This window comes from Pristiophorus japonicus, chromosome 22 (genome assembly GCF_044704955.1).
Source record: "Pristiophorus japonicus isolate sPriJap1 chromosome 22, sPriJap1.hap1, whole genome shotgun sequence".
Lineage (NCBI taxonomy): Eukaryota > Metazoa > Chordata > Chondrichthyes > Pristiophoridae > Pristiophorus > Pristiophorus japonicus.
In genome coordinates, this window is record NC_091998.1 from 22,149,299 (window position 1) to 22,163,948 (window position 14,650).

Sequence of the window (14,650 nt, forward strand, 5' to 3'; positions counted from 1 at the left end):
TGCACTGAGAACTAACACTGAATGGCCGATCTCTGCTTCTGAGAATCTTTCATCTCTCTGAAAGACTGCTTCTTCATGTAGGGTCGCAATTTCTGGTTGGACACATCCCTCGAGGTTTCATCACATGATCTCCTGCCTACAACTGTTCTGCACAGTCAGACGGACTGTCCCCTCCCCCCCAACCCGTTTCCAATATGTTTTATAACTGATAAATAAGTGTTTCAAGAAAACAAAAAAAATATTTGTTTTTAATTGATTTTTCTCGTGGGTTTGCTCGCGGTATTGTTCTGGAAATTAATCTTTAATTCCAGGAGGATTGGCAATCGTACCTACATCAAAAAGCCAGCCACAAAGGTATTTGCATCGACTGTACAGCACAGAAACAGAGCATTCGGCCTAATTGGTTTATGCCGGTGTTTATGCTCCACACGAGCCTCCTCCCACCCTACTTCATCTCCCTCGATCAGCACTGTACAGAAATCAAGTGCAGGCAGTGGAAGGAGCGTGCGGCAAACCAGGCTCCCTGTGACAGAGACTGTGGTTCTCGTATTGGACTGTTCAGTCATCTAAGAACTCATGCTAAGAGTGGAAGCAAGTCTTCCCCGATGCCGAGGGACTGCCTATGATGATGATGAATGTATGTATCTGTGAGTATGGTCACAGGTTGGTTGAGCTGTTGAGTTGGGAGTGGCTAAGCCATTCACGTGATGTTCACAAGGCTCAATAAAACCCCAGCCAGTTGGGTTCGGGGGATCCACGATGAGGCAGGTGGTTGTGAGCTCGATGGATGAACTGGTAATGTGTAGTGTGACTGTTAAACCTTTGCTAATAAACCAACTAGTTCTTAATAGAAATGTGTTGCTATGAATTCTTAAGCAAAGAACCCATGAGGCAAATACATTACATGCATAACTTTTATTCCTTTCTCCCTCATGTGCTTATCCAGCTTCCCCTTAAATGCAACTATGCCATTCGGCTCAACCACTCCTTGTGGGAGTGGGCTCCACAGTCTAACGACTCTCTGGGTAAAGAATTTCTCCTGAATTCCCTATTTGATCTATTAGTGACTATCTTATATTTATGATCCCCAGTGTTGGAGTGCCCCACAAGTGGAAACATTTTCTTTACATCTACCCCATCGAACATTTTCATTATCTTAAAGATCTCGATCAGGTCTCCCCTCACTCGGCCTTCTCTTTTCCAATGAAAAAAAAAGTCTGTTCATTCTTTCCTGATAAGTACAGGTGGAGCGTCCAAAATCCCGAAACCTCGGGGCCGAAGCCGTTATGGATTCCGGCAATTTTCGGATTTTGGAACGCCTTTCTGACTTCCCGAATCCGGAATCACCCGAGCCGAGATTTGGGTATTTCCGGATTTCGGAACGTCTTCCCGCCGTGCAAGGCTGGGGGAGCCGCAATCACCATGCTTTGCAGTTTTGGCGCGCCCGTGTTCTGGCCGAGGAAAGACGCCCTGCGTTGCTGACCCAGGAGCAGCAGTGCCTGCGGGTGTGAAGGCAAGAAGAGGTTGGATTGGAGTTTTTTGATTCTTGTGAGTGTTCTGTGAGTTTATGTTTTGGGGATTTTCCATGGGCTCGGCTCGCGGCAGTAATCAGTTTGGCAGGGTGTCTGGATTCTGGAACATTTTACGGGATTCCGGGCGACCCCACCACAGATCGGTCCAGTGCCCAGATTCCGAGACATTCCGAATTTCGGAACTCCAGATTTCGGATGCTCAACCTGTATCTCCTCTCAGTTCTAGTCTCATTTTAATCAGGGATTTTCAGCATTATGGCGCACAAAATGAACAGGAATGAAAAGAAACACATTCTCATGCATTATTTCCATTAGAGCTGGATTTTCGGTCCTTTGCCGCCCCTCTTAGAGTCCCGAAGTGGCGGCAATGGCGATAGAAATTTGCGCCCCGAACGGCCAGCTTCCATCGCCCTGCCGGGACATTCGGTGCCAGGTTTGCGGTAGCGCGGAGCCACCACCGCCCGGGAGAGGCGAGTCGGTGTGCAATGCCCCTGGTTGTGTAACCGGCTCGATATTTGGATCATGCCCGATCCGTAGCGCCCCCTGGTGGGAACCCCAGTGAAAGCGGGCGGTCGGAGCTGTACTGGCCGCAGTGAGGGAGGGAATGGCGACCTACGGTAAAAGTATGATTGTTTTTTCTTTTAGCAATTTATGTTGGGGCCGCGTCAGTAATGAATTGGAAATGTTTTGGGTGGGTTTTTTTTCTCCACAGCGCCTCTCTTAGGGAGCTCTGATACCGGCCCTTTGCTCGGGATTTTCCCATGCTCAGCCGGCCTAGCGCCCTGAGAGATGTGTGCAACGCCTCCCTTAGTGCTCCGCCCCACACTCAGGGCCCAGCTGGTGAATTTTGCTGACTGAGGCGCAAACTGTTCCCAGGCCCAAACTTTATTGCCCCGCCGCCATTACCGCCCCGAAATGAGTAGAACCAAAAATCCCGCTCTTGCTCTGTTATCATTCTTGACACGGAACTCCTGGCAGGCTTTGATCCAGCTCGATAATTACTGCATCCCTTCTTTCTGTATCAGTGACCAACAACTTACATTTATATAGCACCTTTAATGTAGTAAAACATCCCAACAGCAAGTCACATGAGTGTTATCAAAGAAAATTTGACACCGAGCCACATAAGGAAATATTAGGGCAGGTGACCAAAATCTTGGTCAAAGGGGTATATTTTAAGGAGCGTCTTAAAAGAGGAGAGGCCGAGTGATTTAGGGTGGGAATTCCAGAGCTTAGGGCCCAGGCAGCTGAAGGCACGGCCACCGATGGTGGAGCGACTAAAATCGGGTATGCACAAGATGGCGGAATTGGGGGAACGCAGAAATTTCAGAGGGTTATAGGGCTGGAGGAGATTGCAGAGATATGGAGGGGCAAGGCCACAGAGGGATTTGAAAATAAGGATCAGACCACAGAACTTTGTGTGTTAATATACAGTCTTATACAGATCTCAAATCTAATGATTTCGGAGTCTATAGATATCAGCCCCATTCTAATTTGGCTGCATTTGTTTAGTTCCTGCACGTTTTGGAGCTGGGTTTAATCCTGTGTGCTCTGTACGTACATCACCTTGGCTAGTGGAGGCTTATATCTTGGGTCTTGGTTAACTGGACTGACATGGCACAGAGGTTTCAAATACTTGTCTTTTTTCTCTCTCATTGTTTAGGTCGCACACAGTAAACATTAATAGTTACAAATGTAGGCCATGCAATTCCTGGAGATCAGCTCTGGCAGTGAAAGTACCGGGGAGGCAGAACCCCTGAGCACACCCAACCACCCTCCCCTATCCCCAGTCATCCATATCGACCGGGATGGGCTGCTGTGTCCGCAAGGGCGCATCAACAACGCTTGTCCCCATCCAACCTGATCCCACCCCCACTTCCCCATTGTAAGAGGAGTTGCAGCCTTGCTCCTCTACCTGTCCCCAAGCCCTCCCCCCACAATTCCCACACCCTCCCCCCCACCACACCCCCTCCACACCCCTCCCCCCCACCACACCCCCTCCCACCCTCCACATCATACCCGCACCCAACCCCACACCACCCCCTCTCCCACCCCCCACACCACCCCTCCTCCCACCCCCCACATCATACCCCCACCCAACTCCACATTCCCCACTCACCTTCCCCATAATACCCCCTCCTATCCCCCACCCCACCCCACACACCCCAACTCACCCCCACCCCCCTCCCATCCCCCCCACTCCTTAAGGCTCAAAAGGTAAGACTGTTTTTGAATCTTCAGCGTTTGCTGGAGCCATTGCTCTGTGAGAGGGGGATAATCAAGGCTCCCTCCAGGTCTGATTACCTTATTCGAGGGGAGATTGGGGGCTTTAGAGGGTCCAATGCCAGGTTTCGACAGGTGCGAGGTCTGGGGGCCCAGCAAGGGTCGGAGATTTCAGGGCAGGAGGGAGAAAAATGCAGACAAGAAACCTTGAGGAATATTTTCAGGGATCACAGCACACTGTACCGGTGAGATTGTGCTCACTGATTTCACAAACGTGAACAGACTGCAACTCCCGGACAGTGGAACTGTTGGTGGAACTTTTGCACTCAATAAATAAAATCAGTATGGCACTATTGTACAGTTTAACAGCTATAAACCCGCAATCTGTTAGAGAAAGTGAAGTAATTAGGCGACTGTGTCTGTTTTGTGACCGGGACGAGATCAGTGTCAGCAGAACTGATTACCCATTTCCTCCTACGTCGTTAATCTTCCCCGTGCGACCAGTAAGATGTGAATATCAAATTCCATTCTAATCTATTGCTAATACTCGACCAGACCTTCTTCTCTGTTCGTCTTTGATGGTTGATTGTAACTTCCCCAATTCTCTTTTTATTATATATGAACCTCTCTCTAACACCTCCAGGCTGTTTTTATTAAATTTTACTGGTTACATTCAAGCCAAGCTTTATTACATTTTATTGTCGCCTCGCAGCTCCTTCAGGCAGTCTCGCTCTCTCTCTCTTTTTTTGCTTCGTTTTTACAGTCTTACATTATTTCTCCGTGGCCACGGTAACGAAATCAAGCCTCGGAACGTTGGCTGAACGACGATTCTGTCAGTTTGATAGGCTTATAGCTGTCTCGTTGGCAGCAACATATTACAGCTTTAAATCCCTTATAGTACATTAGATAACAAGTACCTGTCACGATTATATCACTCCCAGCTATTTATTGCATGCGGTTTAGCATCATTGATAAAAAATATATACAGATTAAATTAAGCATCCTATAACTCTATTCCTTTTAGGTTTATACTCTGCATTATAGTTAGAATAAATACTAAAAGAACATGCTGTGTACATTAATTTACACAGTTTATACATACATAGAATATATGGCACAGAAACAGGCCTTTCGGCCCAACCAGTCCATGCCGTCGATAATGCTCCACTCGAGCCTCCTCCTGTCTTTCCTCATCTAAATCGATCAGCATAACCCTCTATTTCCTTCTCTCTCATATGCTTATCTAGCCTCCCCTTAAATGTATCTATACTATTTGCTTCAACCACTCACTGTGGTAACGAGTTCCACATTCTCACCACTCTCTGAGTAAAGAGGTTTCTTCTGAATTCCCCATTGGATTTCATGGTGACTATCTTATATTGATGGCCTCTAGTTATACTCTTCCCCACACGTGAAAACATTCTCTCTGTATCCACTCTATGTATTAATTATTCTCTCTCATAATTATTTGAAAGATACATTTCCGGTACGATTTTTGAGGAAGGAATGTTGCAGTACCACAGCTGTGACGTAGAAGAAATTTGGCCGAGCTTCCAATTGGACCATTTTCCATTCACCGCTGAACACTAGTGTTTGCCAAAACCTTACCGTTTTGGATTCTGGTTACCCTGGCTCCCCGAACTGAGGGACAAAATTGATCTGTGCGCACACACGCCCCCAGTTGCACTTGTCATGATGGAGGAACCGACCAATGATTGCCCTCTGCAGCGTCCAGTCACGCTGAGTAAGTTTAGAGCTTTAAATTATAATTAATTTTTTTTTAATTCTGGTCATTTAAAAACTGAAAGACCTTTCAACAGACCGTTCGGGGATGCTTTCAAGTTTAGTCTAGCACTGGCCTGGAGTTATACTGCAGTGGGTGTGAAGCCCATACAGTGGAGACCACCTCCCGGAGGTACTTTCACGCCTCTGGCCTTCATTGCGGTCAAACTACCAGCTGGATTCCTTAATTATACTACCGGCTGCGCATTGTTGCACATCCCTAACCACATTGGTACAGTAAATGCTGCAGGTCGTTCATCCAACTGCACTTTGTGGATTTGACATTGATCATGAGGCACTGTTGCAACCCAGTGTCATTTCTTGGTAAGGGCACTTACGCATCATTTTTGAAGTACCTCTTGCCTTGTGTTAATTATACAGCGTGGTGAATTCTGAAGGCAGACAGGTAATGGGAGTAGCTCTTCTATTGAATATATCTCCCCATTCCACATAAATTCATATTTATTATACAAAAGACTTGTCTGCAAAAAGGACACAATTTATGCAATGGATGAGTAACTTATTTTTACATTAATCTCATCTATTGCTGATTATTGGTCAGGACAGCTCATTCCATGTAAACATAATTGGACACTTGCCATGTTTTAAGACAATAAATGAATATAATGTAAAAAAAAAAAACACTGCTCATAGGCACAAAGGTGATGGTATAAGGGCTCATAAAGCTACAAGATGTGACAAATATAGGGCTTCCTGTTCCTGAGTGCATTGGAAGGCCTGGGCTCAGTATTTAAAGAAATATTGGCTGGGGAGGATTGCATGTTAGTAAGGGTACCTGCCTGAATTTCCTATATCTGTTGCGTCCTAATAATAGAAAATAGGTGCAGGAGCAGGCCATTCAGCCCTTCTAGCCTGCACCGCCATTCAGTGAGTTCATGGCTGAACAGCCCAGATGCAGGAAGAGGAAGCTATGTCGCAGTTAGGGCGGAGGTCTTCCAATCCGGTCAGACCTTTCAATTCTCAGGCAGGTAGATCTTGGGGTAGGCTACAGGGAGACTAGAGCAGCAGCAGATGCACACTTCTCACTCTCTGTTCCCCTCCTTCTTTGAATCCTATCTCATTCTCCTCCTCCAATTCCTGATGAGGTCCTCTCTGTCCCCACCCCAACCTCTCTTTGTTTCCTGTCTCTATTGAGGGCTGGACAAGATAGATGTTGAATGATTGTTTCTGCTGGCTGGAAAGTCACAAAGTAGCAGGCATAGTCTCTGGATAAGGGGGTCGGCCATTTTGGACTGAGATGAGGAGAACTTTCTTCACTCAGAGGGTTGTGAATCTTTGGAATTCTCTTCCCAGAGGGCTGTGATGCTGAGTCTCTGAGTATATTCATGGCTGAGATCGATAGATTTTTGGAGTCTAAGGGAATCGAGGGATATGGGGATCGGACAGGAAAGTGGAGTTGAGGTCGAAGATCAGCCATGATCTTATTGAATGGCGGAACAGGCTTGAGGGGCCGTACGGCCCACTCCTGCTCCTATTTCTTATGTTCCCTTCTCTCACCATAGACTGTTCCTCTTTTGCGTCAACATTTTCTTTCTCTCCATCTTTAAGTCTATCTGCAGCGTTCCCTTCTCTCTGTCTCATTCTCTCACTTTTCCCTCTCTGTCTCATTCTCTCATGTTTTTCTTTCCTCTGTATTGTTCCCTCACATATCCCCTCTTTCTTTCTTTCTCTCTCTCACACATTTCCCCTTTCCCTTTGTTTTTATTCATTTTCTTCACACGTAAATATGAACAGCAAGTGAACAGGACTTTGTGTTGAACTGTAATGCAGGCCCATGGCAGTTTCCCCATTCTCCTGCGATGGAAAGATTAACATCTGTACAGTGCTCCATCTAGTGGATAAACTGAGAATTGTACCCAACCCAGGCAGGTGGATTCTGTGGAAAGCAACTTCAGAGCTTAAGCCAGCTTCTGAGTTGAAGAGAAGGGCTCTTTCATTTAAAGTATTATTATTAATAAATGGTAGTAAATCAGACATTTTAAGAAAATACAAGACCTTTTACAGGCAGCGTTATGCATGTTGTTACTGTCAAAAAGACAACCCAACACCATTTAGTGATGATTTTCTAACTAACTTCAGAATACAGATATATTTGTTGTATGAACAGTTGATGCACTGTTGATACCAACACTGCCACAGACACAAACCTAATGTCAGTGTATTAATCACATACACGTTGTGATTAATGATTTTAATAGCTGAATGTATTTTATTTTACCTCTTTTACAAAGAAATATCTTTATCAAAGTTTAATAATAGTACGCCAGTCCCACACAAACAATATTGCAACTTCCCTGATCGTAATGCTGCGGCACTGACTGCTAAGTGCTGTAGGACAGCGGAGTTTAATCAATTATTTGAAAACAACGCAAGTGGGAGAAAAAGAACAATAAAGCACAGCTAAAACACATTTATGTTAACAATGTTCTTTTTCATGCCAAAATATTAACAGGTAACAATAACGGCAGAAAAAGCTTTGTGCAAACTTTGCGTAAAATTAACACTTAAAACATTTTTTTTTTCCCCCACAGTTCTCTTCACTTTTCCCTCCCCGCCCGCCTGAAAGAGTTGACCTTACCCGACCTATGGTTCCACAGGCAATCCTCTAGCTCCTTGCCCGAGTGACCATTCTTCATGTGTGAGCCAAGGGCATGAGTGGTGGCAGGCTATTCGACTGTGGAGGCATCATAGCTGACCCCAATTCAGTTTTCACCCAACATCCATACACATAGAATCATAGAACCAGAGAATAGTATGGCACAGAAGGAGGCCATTCGGCCCATCGAGTCTGCGCCGGCTCTTTCGAAGATAAATCCGATTAATCCCACTCTCAGAGAGTTGAGCACATCATCTACGCTGACGCTCCAGCACAGTACTGAGGGAGCATAGGAAAAGGTTCAGCCCCTCGAGCTTGCTCCACCATTCAATAAGATGATGGCTGTCATAGTTAGGAACCCTGACTGATATTTCTACCCCTTACCAATCCTGAGACATCTTTTTTCGTTTTATTTGTTTACGGATGTGGGCGTTGCTGGCAAGGCCGGCATTTATTGCCAATCCCTAATTGCCCTTGAGAAGGTGGTGGTGAGCCGCCGCCTTGAACCGCTGCAGTCTGTGTGGTGAAGGTACTCCCACAGTGCTGACTGTGTCGTAGCGCTTTGGTACAACTGAGTGGCTCGCTGGGCCATTTCAGAAGGCAGTTAAGAGTCAACCACATGGCTGTGGGTCTGGTGTCGTATATAGGCCAGACCGGGTAAGGGCAGCAGATTTCCTTCCCTAAAGGACATTAGTGAACCCAATGGGTTTTTAACGACAATCCGGTAGTTTCATGGTCACCGTTACTGATGCTAGCTTTTTAATTCCAGATTTATTTAATTAATTGCCGCAGTGGGATTTGAACTCCGGTCTCCGGAACCTTGCGTCCAAGCCTCTGGATTACTAGTCCCATAACATAACCACTATAAGAACATAAGAACAGGAGCAGGCCATTTGGCCCCTCGAGCCTGCTCCGCCATTCAATAAGATCATGGTTGATCTGATCCTGGCCTCAACTCCACTTCCCTGCCCGCTCCCCATAACCCTTTACTCCCTTAGCGTTCAAAAATCTGTCTGTCTCCAACTTAAATATATTCAATGACCCAGCCTCCACAGCTCTCTGGGGCAGAGAATTCCAAAGATTCACGACCCTATGCTACTTTACCCCTGGCCTCAGAGGTCAGTCGTAGCATCTTGGCTCAGCACCGGCCGAGGAGAGAATCAGGGACCTTCCCAGTCTGTACGGGGTCTGCGTGTGTGTGCGTGTGTTTACGACGTTCTGAATTGGAGTGGCACTCTCTGTGGCTGCAAGCACGCAATGATTGATACTTTTCATTAATACAACTTTTGTTTTAGGTAGTGACAGCAGTCTCTTGAGAGAGACAATAATATCTGATAAAAGCATTAGTGATATCAAATAAAGAAAAGAAATATACATGCAAAATGTTGTTAGTGCGACAAATTGGGTTAAAGATATTACTGGAATAAAATATAGGATCTGCAGCGACCTAATGCTTTATGTATCAACTAATCTCTTTACTGTGATGCATATTTGCTTCACAGACATCAAATATGCATCACATTTCTCTAATAAAATAGACAACATTTTATTATTTTTACAGTGTATTGTCTTAGGCCTGAAAACTCCAAATTTTCTCATTGTTTTTCATTGGTACTTTGCATATATTTAACGGTTTTTTTAAACTTTCCATAAAATATTTAAGGTTTTTTATTATAGCATTTATAAAAATGTCAACCAATACACACAATTCTGTGCAGAGGCAAGTCACAACCTGCCTTGATTCAAATGTGGTTTACTGGCTATGCAAAAACAGCCATTCTTAGCCAGTGGAGAGGAATGAAGTAAACTTTCCAATTATTATGTTAAAAAGCAATCAGCACCCTTATACATAAAGGCCTAGAAATTAATCTCGGGGAGGTGCCGCGAAACAGGAGGTATCGGACTGCCTGCCCGTTATACGCAGTGCCTGAGATTCAATTGCATTGACTTTTGATTATTTATAGTTTATATTAGCTAACGTCTGCACTTCAATGTCAGCATTAGGTCAGAGGTAGCAATCTCACTTTTGAGTCTTGAGGCCGAGCGTTCAAGTCCCACCCCAGAGAGTTGAGCACATAATCCGGACTGGCACTTCAGCGCAGTACTGAGGGAGGATAGGAACGGGAGTAGGCCGCTCAGCCTCTCGAGCCTGCTCCGCCATTCAATATCATGGCTGATCTGTACCTCAATTCCAATGACCTGCCTTCGTTCCATATCCCTTGATACCCTCACCTAACAAATATATCAGTCCTGAAAGTGCCAATTGACCCAGCATCTATAGTCTTCTGGGGGAGAGAATTCCAGTTTTCTGCTTTGTGTGAAAAACTGGTTTCTGATTCCCTGACAAAATGGCCTTGCTCTTATATTAAGATTTTGTCCCCTCCCAATCAAACACATTAACATTTTAAGCACCTTGATCAGCACATGTCTCAAACTACCGAGATGCGCTTTCGACCACATATCCACACCATCACTAAGACCACCTATATCCATCTCTGGAACATCGCTCGACACCGCGCCCCTGCCTCAGCTCACTTGCTGCTGAAACCCTCATCCAAGTCTTTGATACCTCTAGACTTCACTAGTCCAACACACTCCTGGCCGGCCTCCCACGTTCAACCTTCTGTAAACTTGAGGTCATCCAAAACTCTATGGCCTGTGTCCTAACTCGCACCAAGTCCTGTTTACCCATCAACCCTGCCTGGGCCCTAGGCTCTGGAACTCCCTCCCTAAACCACTCCGCCTCGCTACATCTAGCTCCTCCTTTAGGAAGCTTGTTAAAACCTACCTCTTTGATCAAGCTTTTGGTTATCTACCCTAATATCTCCTATGTGGCTTGGTGATAACGCTCCTTGGGACGATTTACTAACATTAAATGTGCTATATCCATGCCTTTGAGGATGTAACAAACAGGGTGGATAAAGGGAAACCAGTGGATGTGGTGTATTTGTACTTTCAGAAGGCATTTGACAAGGTGCCACATAAAAGGTTACTGCACAAGATAAAAGTTCATGGGGTTGGGGGTAATATATTAGCATGGATAGAGGATTGGCTAACGAACAGAGAACAGAGAGTCGGGATAAAAGGTCCATTCCCTGGTTGGCAACCAGTAAATAGTGGGGTGCCACAGGGATCAGTGCTGGGACCCCAACTATTTACAATCTATATTAATGACTTGGAAGAAGGGACTGAGTGTAACGTAGCCAAGTTTGCTGACGATACAAAGGTGGGAGGAAAAGCAATGTGTGAGGAGGACACAAAAAATCTGCAAAAGGACATAGACAGGCTAAGTGAGTGGGCAACAATTTGGCAGATGGAGTATAATGTTGGAAAGTGTGAGGTCATGCACTTTGGCAGAAAAAAATCAAAGAGCAAGTTATTATTTAAATGGAGAAAGATTGCAAAGTGCTGCAGTGCAGCGGGACCTGGGGGTACGTGCATGAAACGCAAAAGGATAGTATACAGATACAGCAAGTGATCAGGAAGGCCAATAGTATCTTGGCCTTTATTGCAAAGGGGATGGAATACAAAAGCAGCGAAGTCTTACTACAACTATATAAGGTATGGTGAGGCCACACCTGGAATACTGCATGCAGTTTTGGTTTCCATATTTACGAAAGGATATACTTGCTTTAGAGGGAGTTCAGAGAAGGTTCACTAGGTTGTTTCCAGGGATGAGGGGTTTGACTTATGAGGAAAGGTTGAGTAGGTTGGGCCTCTACTCATTGGAATTCAGAAGAATGAGAGGTGATCGTATCGAAACGTATAAGATTATGAGGGGGCTTGACAAGGTGGATGCAGAGAGGATGTTTCCACTGATGGGGGAAGACTAGAACTAGGGGGCATGATCTTAGAATAAGTGGTCGCCCATTTAAAATAGAGATGGGGAGAAATTTCTTCTCTCAGAGGGTTGTAAATCTGTGGAATTTGCTGCCTCAGAGAGCTGTGGAAGCTGGGACATTGAATAAATTTAAGACAGAAATCGACAGTTTCTTAAACGATAAGGGGATAAAGGGTTATGGGGAGCAGGCAGGGAAGTGGAGCTGAGTCCATGATCAGATCAGCCATGGTCTTATTGAATGGCGGAGCAGGCTCGTGGGGTCCTATGGCCTACTCCTGCTCCTATTTCTTATGTTCTTATGTTCTTATATAAATATAAGTTGTTGTTGTTGATAAACTCAAGGGAATGCAAGCCAAGTTTTTGCCGCCTGTCCTCATAATGTAACCCTCTAAGCCCCGCTATCATTCTGCTGAAAGTGGAGGTGAATGAGGGAGTGCTGTTGGAGGTGCTGGCCCTCAGGTGAGATGATAAACCAAGGCTCCACACGTGAAAAATGGCTATTTCGGTGAGGTATCAGCGATAACAGCACAAACCTTAGAAACTGGGATGCCCCTGGCCTTTATTGTTCAGCATCTACAAGTCAAGTGAGCCATCAGGTGGGTTTTACACCCGATGCAGAAACGACCCCAGAGCAGGGTCCCAGAAAACCGTGGCTGCGTCACATTGCGCGTGATTAATAATACTGGTACTGTACCTGCAGTGAGCAGAAGGTCTGAGTGAAGGGCTCCAGTCGGACAAGGTAAGAAGCGACAATTATTGCTGAAGAATAATGAGTGCAGTAATGACATCGTACACACAAGTCTTCTGCAAGAAATCGAACAATTTCAGTTGGTCAGAAAGATACTGCAAGATCAGGCAAAGGCATGACAACTGTAGCAAGAGAATGGGACCTGTGTTCTAGGGATGCGAATAGGACATAGGAACAGGAGTGAGCCATTCAGTCCCGCGAGTCTGCTCTGCCATTCCATTAGACTATGGCTGAGCTGTACCTCAACTCCATTTAACCGCCTAAGCTGCATATGGAAGTGGAATTCTGGAAATCACTCCCCCAAACGACAGTGGATATAGGTCAATTGAAATTGCAAGACTGAGATTGGTAGGTTTTTGTTTGATAAGGGTGTCAAGGGATGTGGAGAAAAGGTGGCTAAATGATTTGAGGTACAGATCAGCCATGATCTAACTGAATGGCAGAGGGGGTTTGAGGGGCTGAAAGGTCTACTGTGGAGTCTTATGCCTCTACAGTGGGTGGGAACAGGACCTACACACCACAGGTGAGAATGGAACCCATGCAACTTTGGTCTGATTGGAGCTTTAGACCAGGATTGGGAATGGGAACTATATACCAGTGGTGAGAATGTGATCATATACCTGGGTGAGAATAGGAGCCACATACCTGGGTTAGAATGGGAGCCACATACCTGGGTAAGAATGGGGCCCACGTACCTGGGTAAGAATGGGGCCCACATACCTGGGTAAGACTGGGGCCCACATACCTGGGTAAGAATGGGACCCACATACCTGGGTAAGAATGGGACCCACATACCTGGGTAAGACTGGGGCCCACATACCTGGGTAAGAATGGGACCCACATACCTGGGTAAGAATGGATGGATCCCCAATGGAGAGAATGGGCCGTGAGCAATGTTCCCTCTAAGCTGCACATTGATGTGCGGGGCCTGTTTATATCAGTGTGCGGTCCCTTTAATTCTCTGCGCATGCGCGGCATTTCAGAGTGGCCGGCGTGGGACCGTGCTGATTACTGTGCGGCCGCATGCGTATGCGGCTTAGAGCGAACATCGGCTGCAAGGAGGCTGAAACTGTGTAGCAGACAAGGCTACGAATGGGATACTGAGCGTGTGGCCTGGAATCACCTCAAACCTCAATAAATTGAAGGGAAACCAAAAGATTAACACATTCATCCATGAGAAACCATGAGTCACCGTTACATCATTTGGATACCATGTTCTCTAAACCCTAATCTTGTGCATTTGCCAGTAGCGAACAAATATTAAGATTAGGATTGGGAGCTTTATTGTTTCTCATTGTTCACCAAACCAGAAGGGAAATGTACCACATCAGATATAAAACAAAAACAGCTTAAAGAATAAGCTTACAGCATAAACAGTCTTCACTAATGCCTAGATGAGAGATTACATGCAAAAACACAACTGCAAACGCATTCCACGATTTCACTGTGACTGTTATTATGGTTGCTGTAATTTAATTCAGCTGGAACTTTGAACGCCCAAGGAGGGTATGTAGGAATAAGTTCCAACCAATTAAATTTATGTCATGGCTTTGTACGGTTATTATTCTCGGTGTGTCCCTGGTGTTGCCTCCTCCTGTTTCGCTTCATCTGAAATATTTAAAGCACACAGAAGCATTAAAAAAGGTGACTCAGTGGGGTTTTGAACAGCGGGTAGTGTTACCAGAGATTATTGTGCGCTGGGACTATTTACAAAGTTCTCTCACAATCTAAAGCATCTTGGTGCCAGCGTTGACTCAGTGGGTAACACTCTTGCCTCGGAGTCAGAAGGTTGCGAGTTCAGGTCCCACTCCAGAGACATGAAACAGCTCCTTGAAGGTAAATCAGTGTCAGAGCAGTGGGAGGCATTCAGTGAGGAGATCCGGAGGGTTCAGAGCAAGTATGTTCCC

General features: G+C 45.5%; 1 protein-coding gene across 1 annotated transcript in view; it reads right to left on the reverse strand.

Moving 5' to 3' along the window:
• Window positions 1–14,650, reverse strand: part of wdfy4 (WDFY family member 4) — a 328,629-nt gene that overhangs the window by 54,641 nt on the left and 259,338 nt on the right. The window contains exon 51 of the mRNA XM_070865753.1: window positions 12,690–12,799. Coding sequence (XP_070721854.1) covers window positions 12,690–12,799 — 110 coding nt within the window. The remainder of the gene's footprint in view (window positions 1–12,689; window positions 12,800–14,650) is intronic.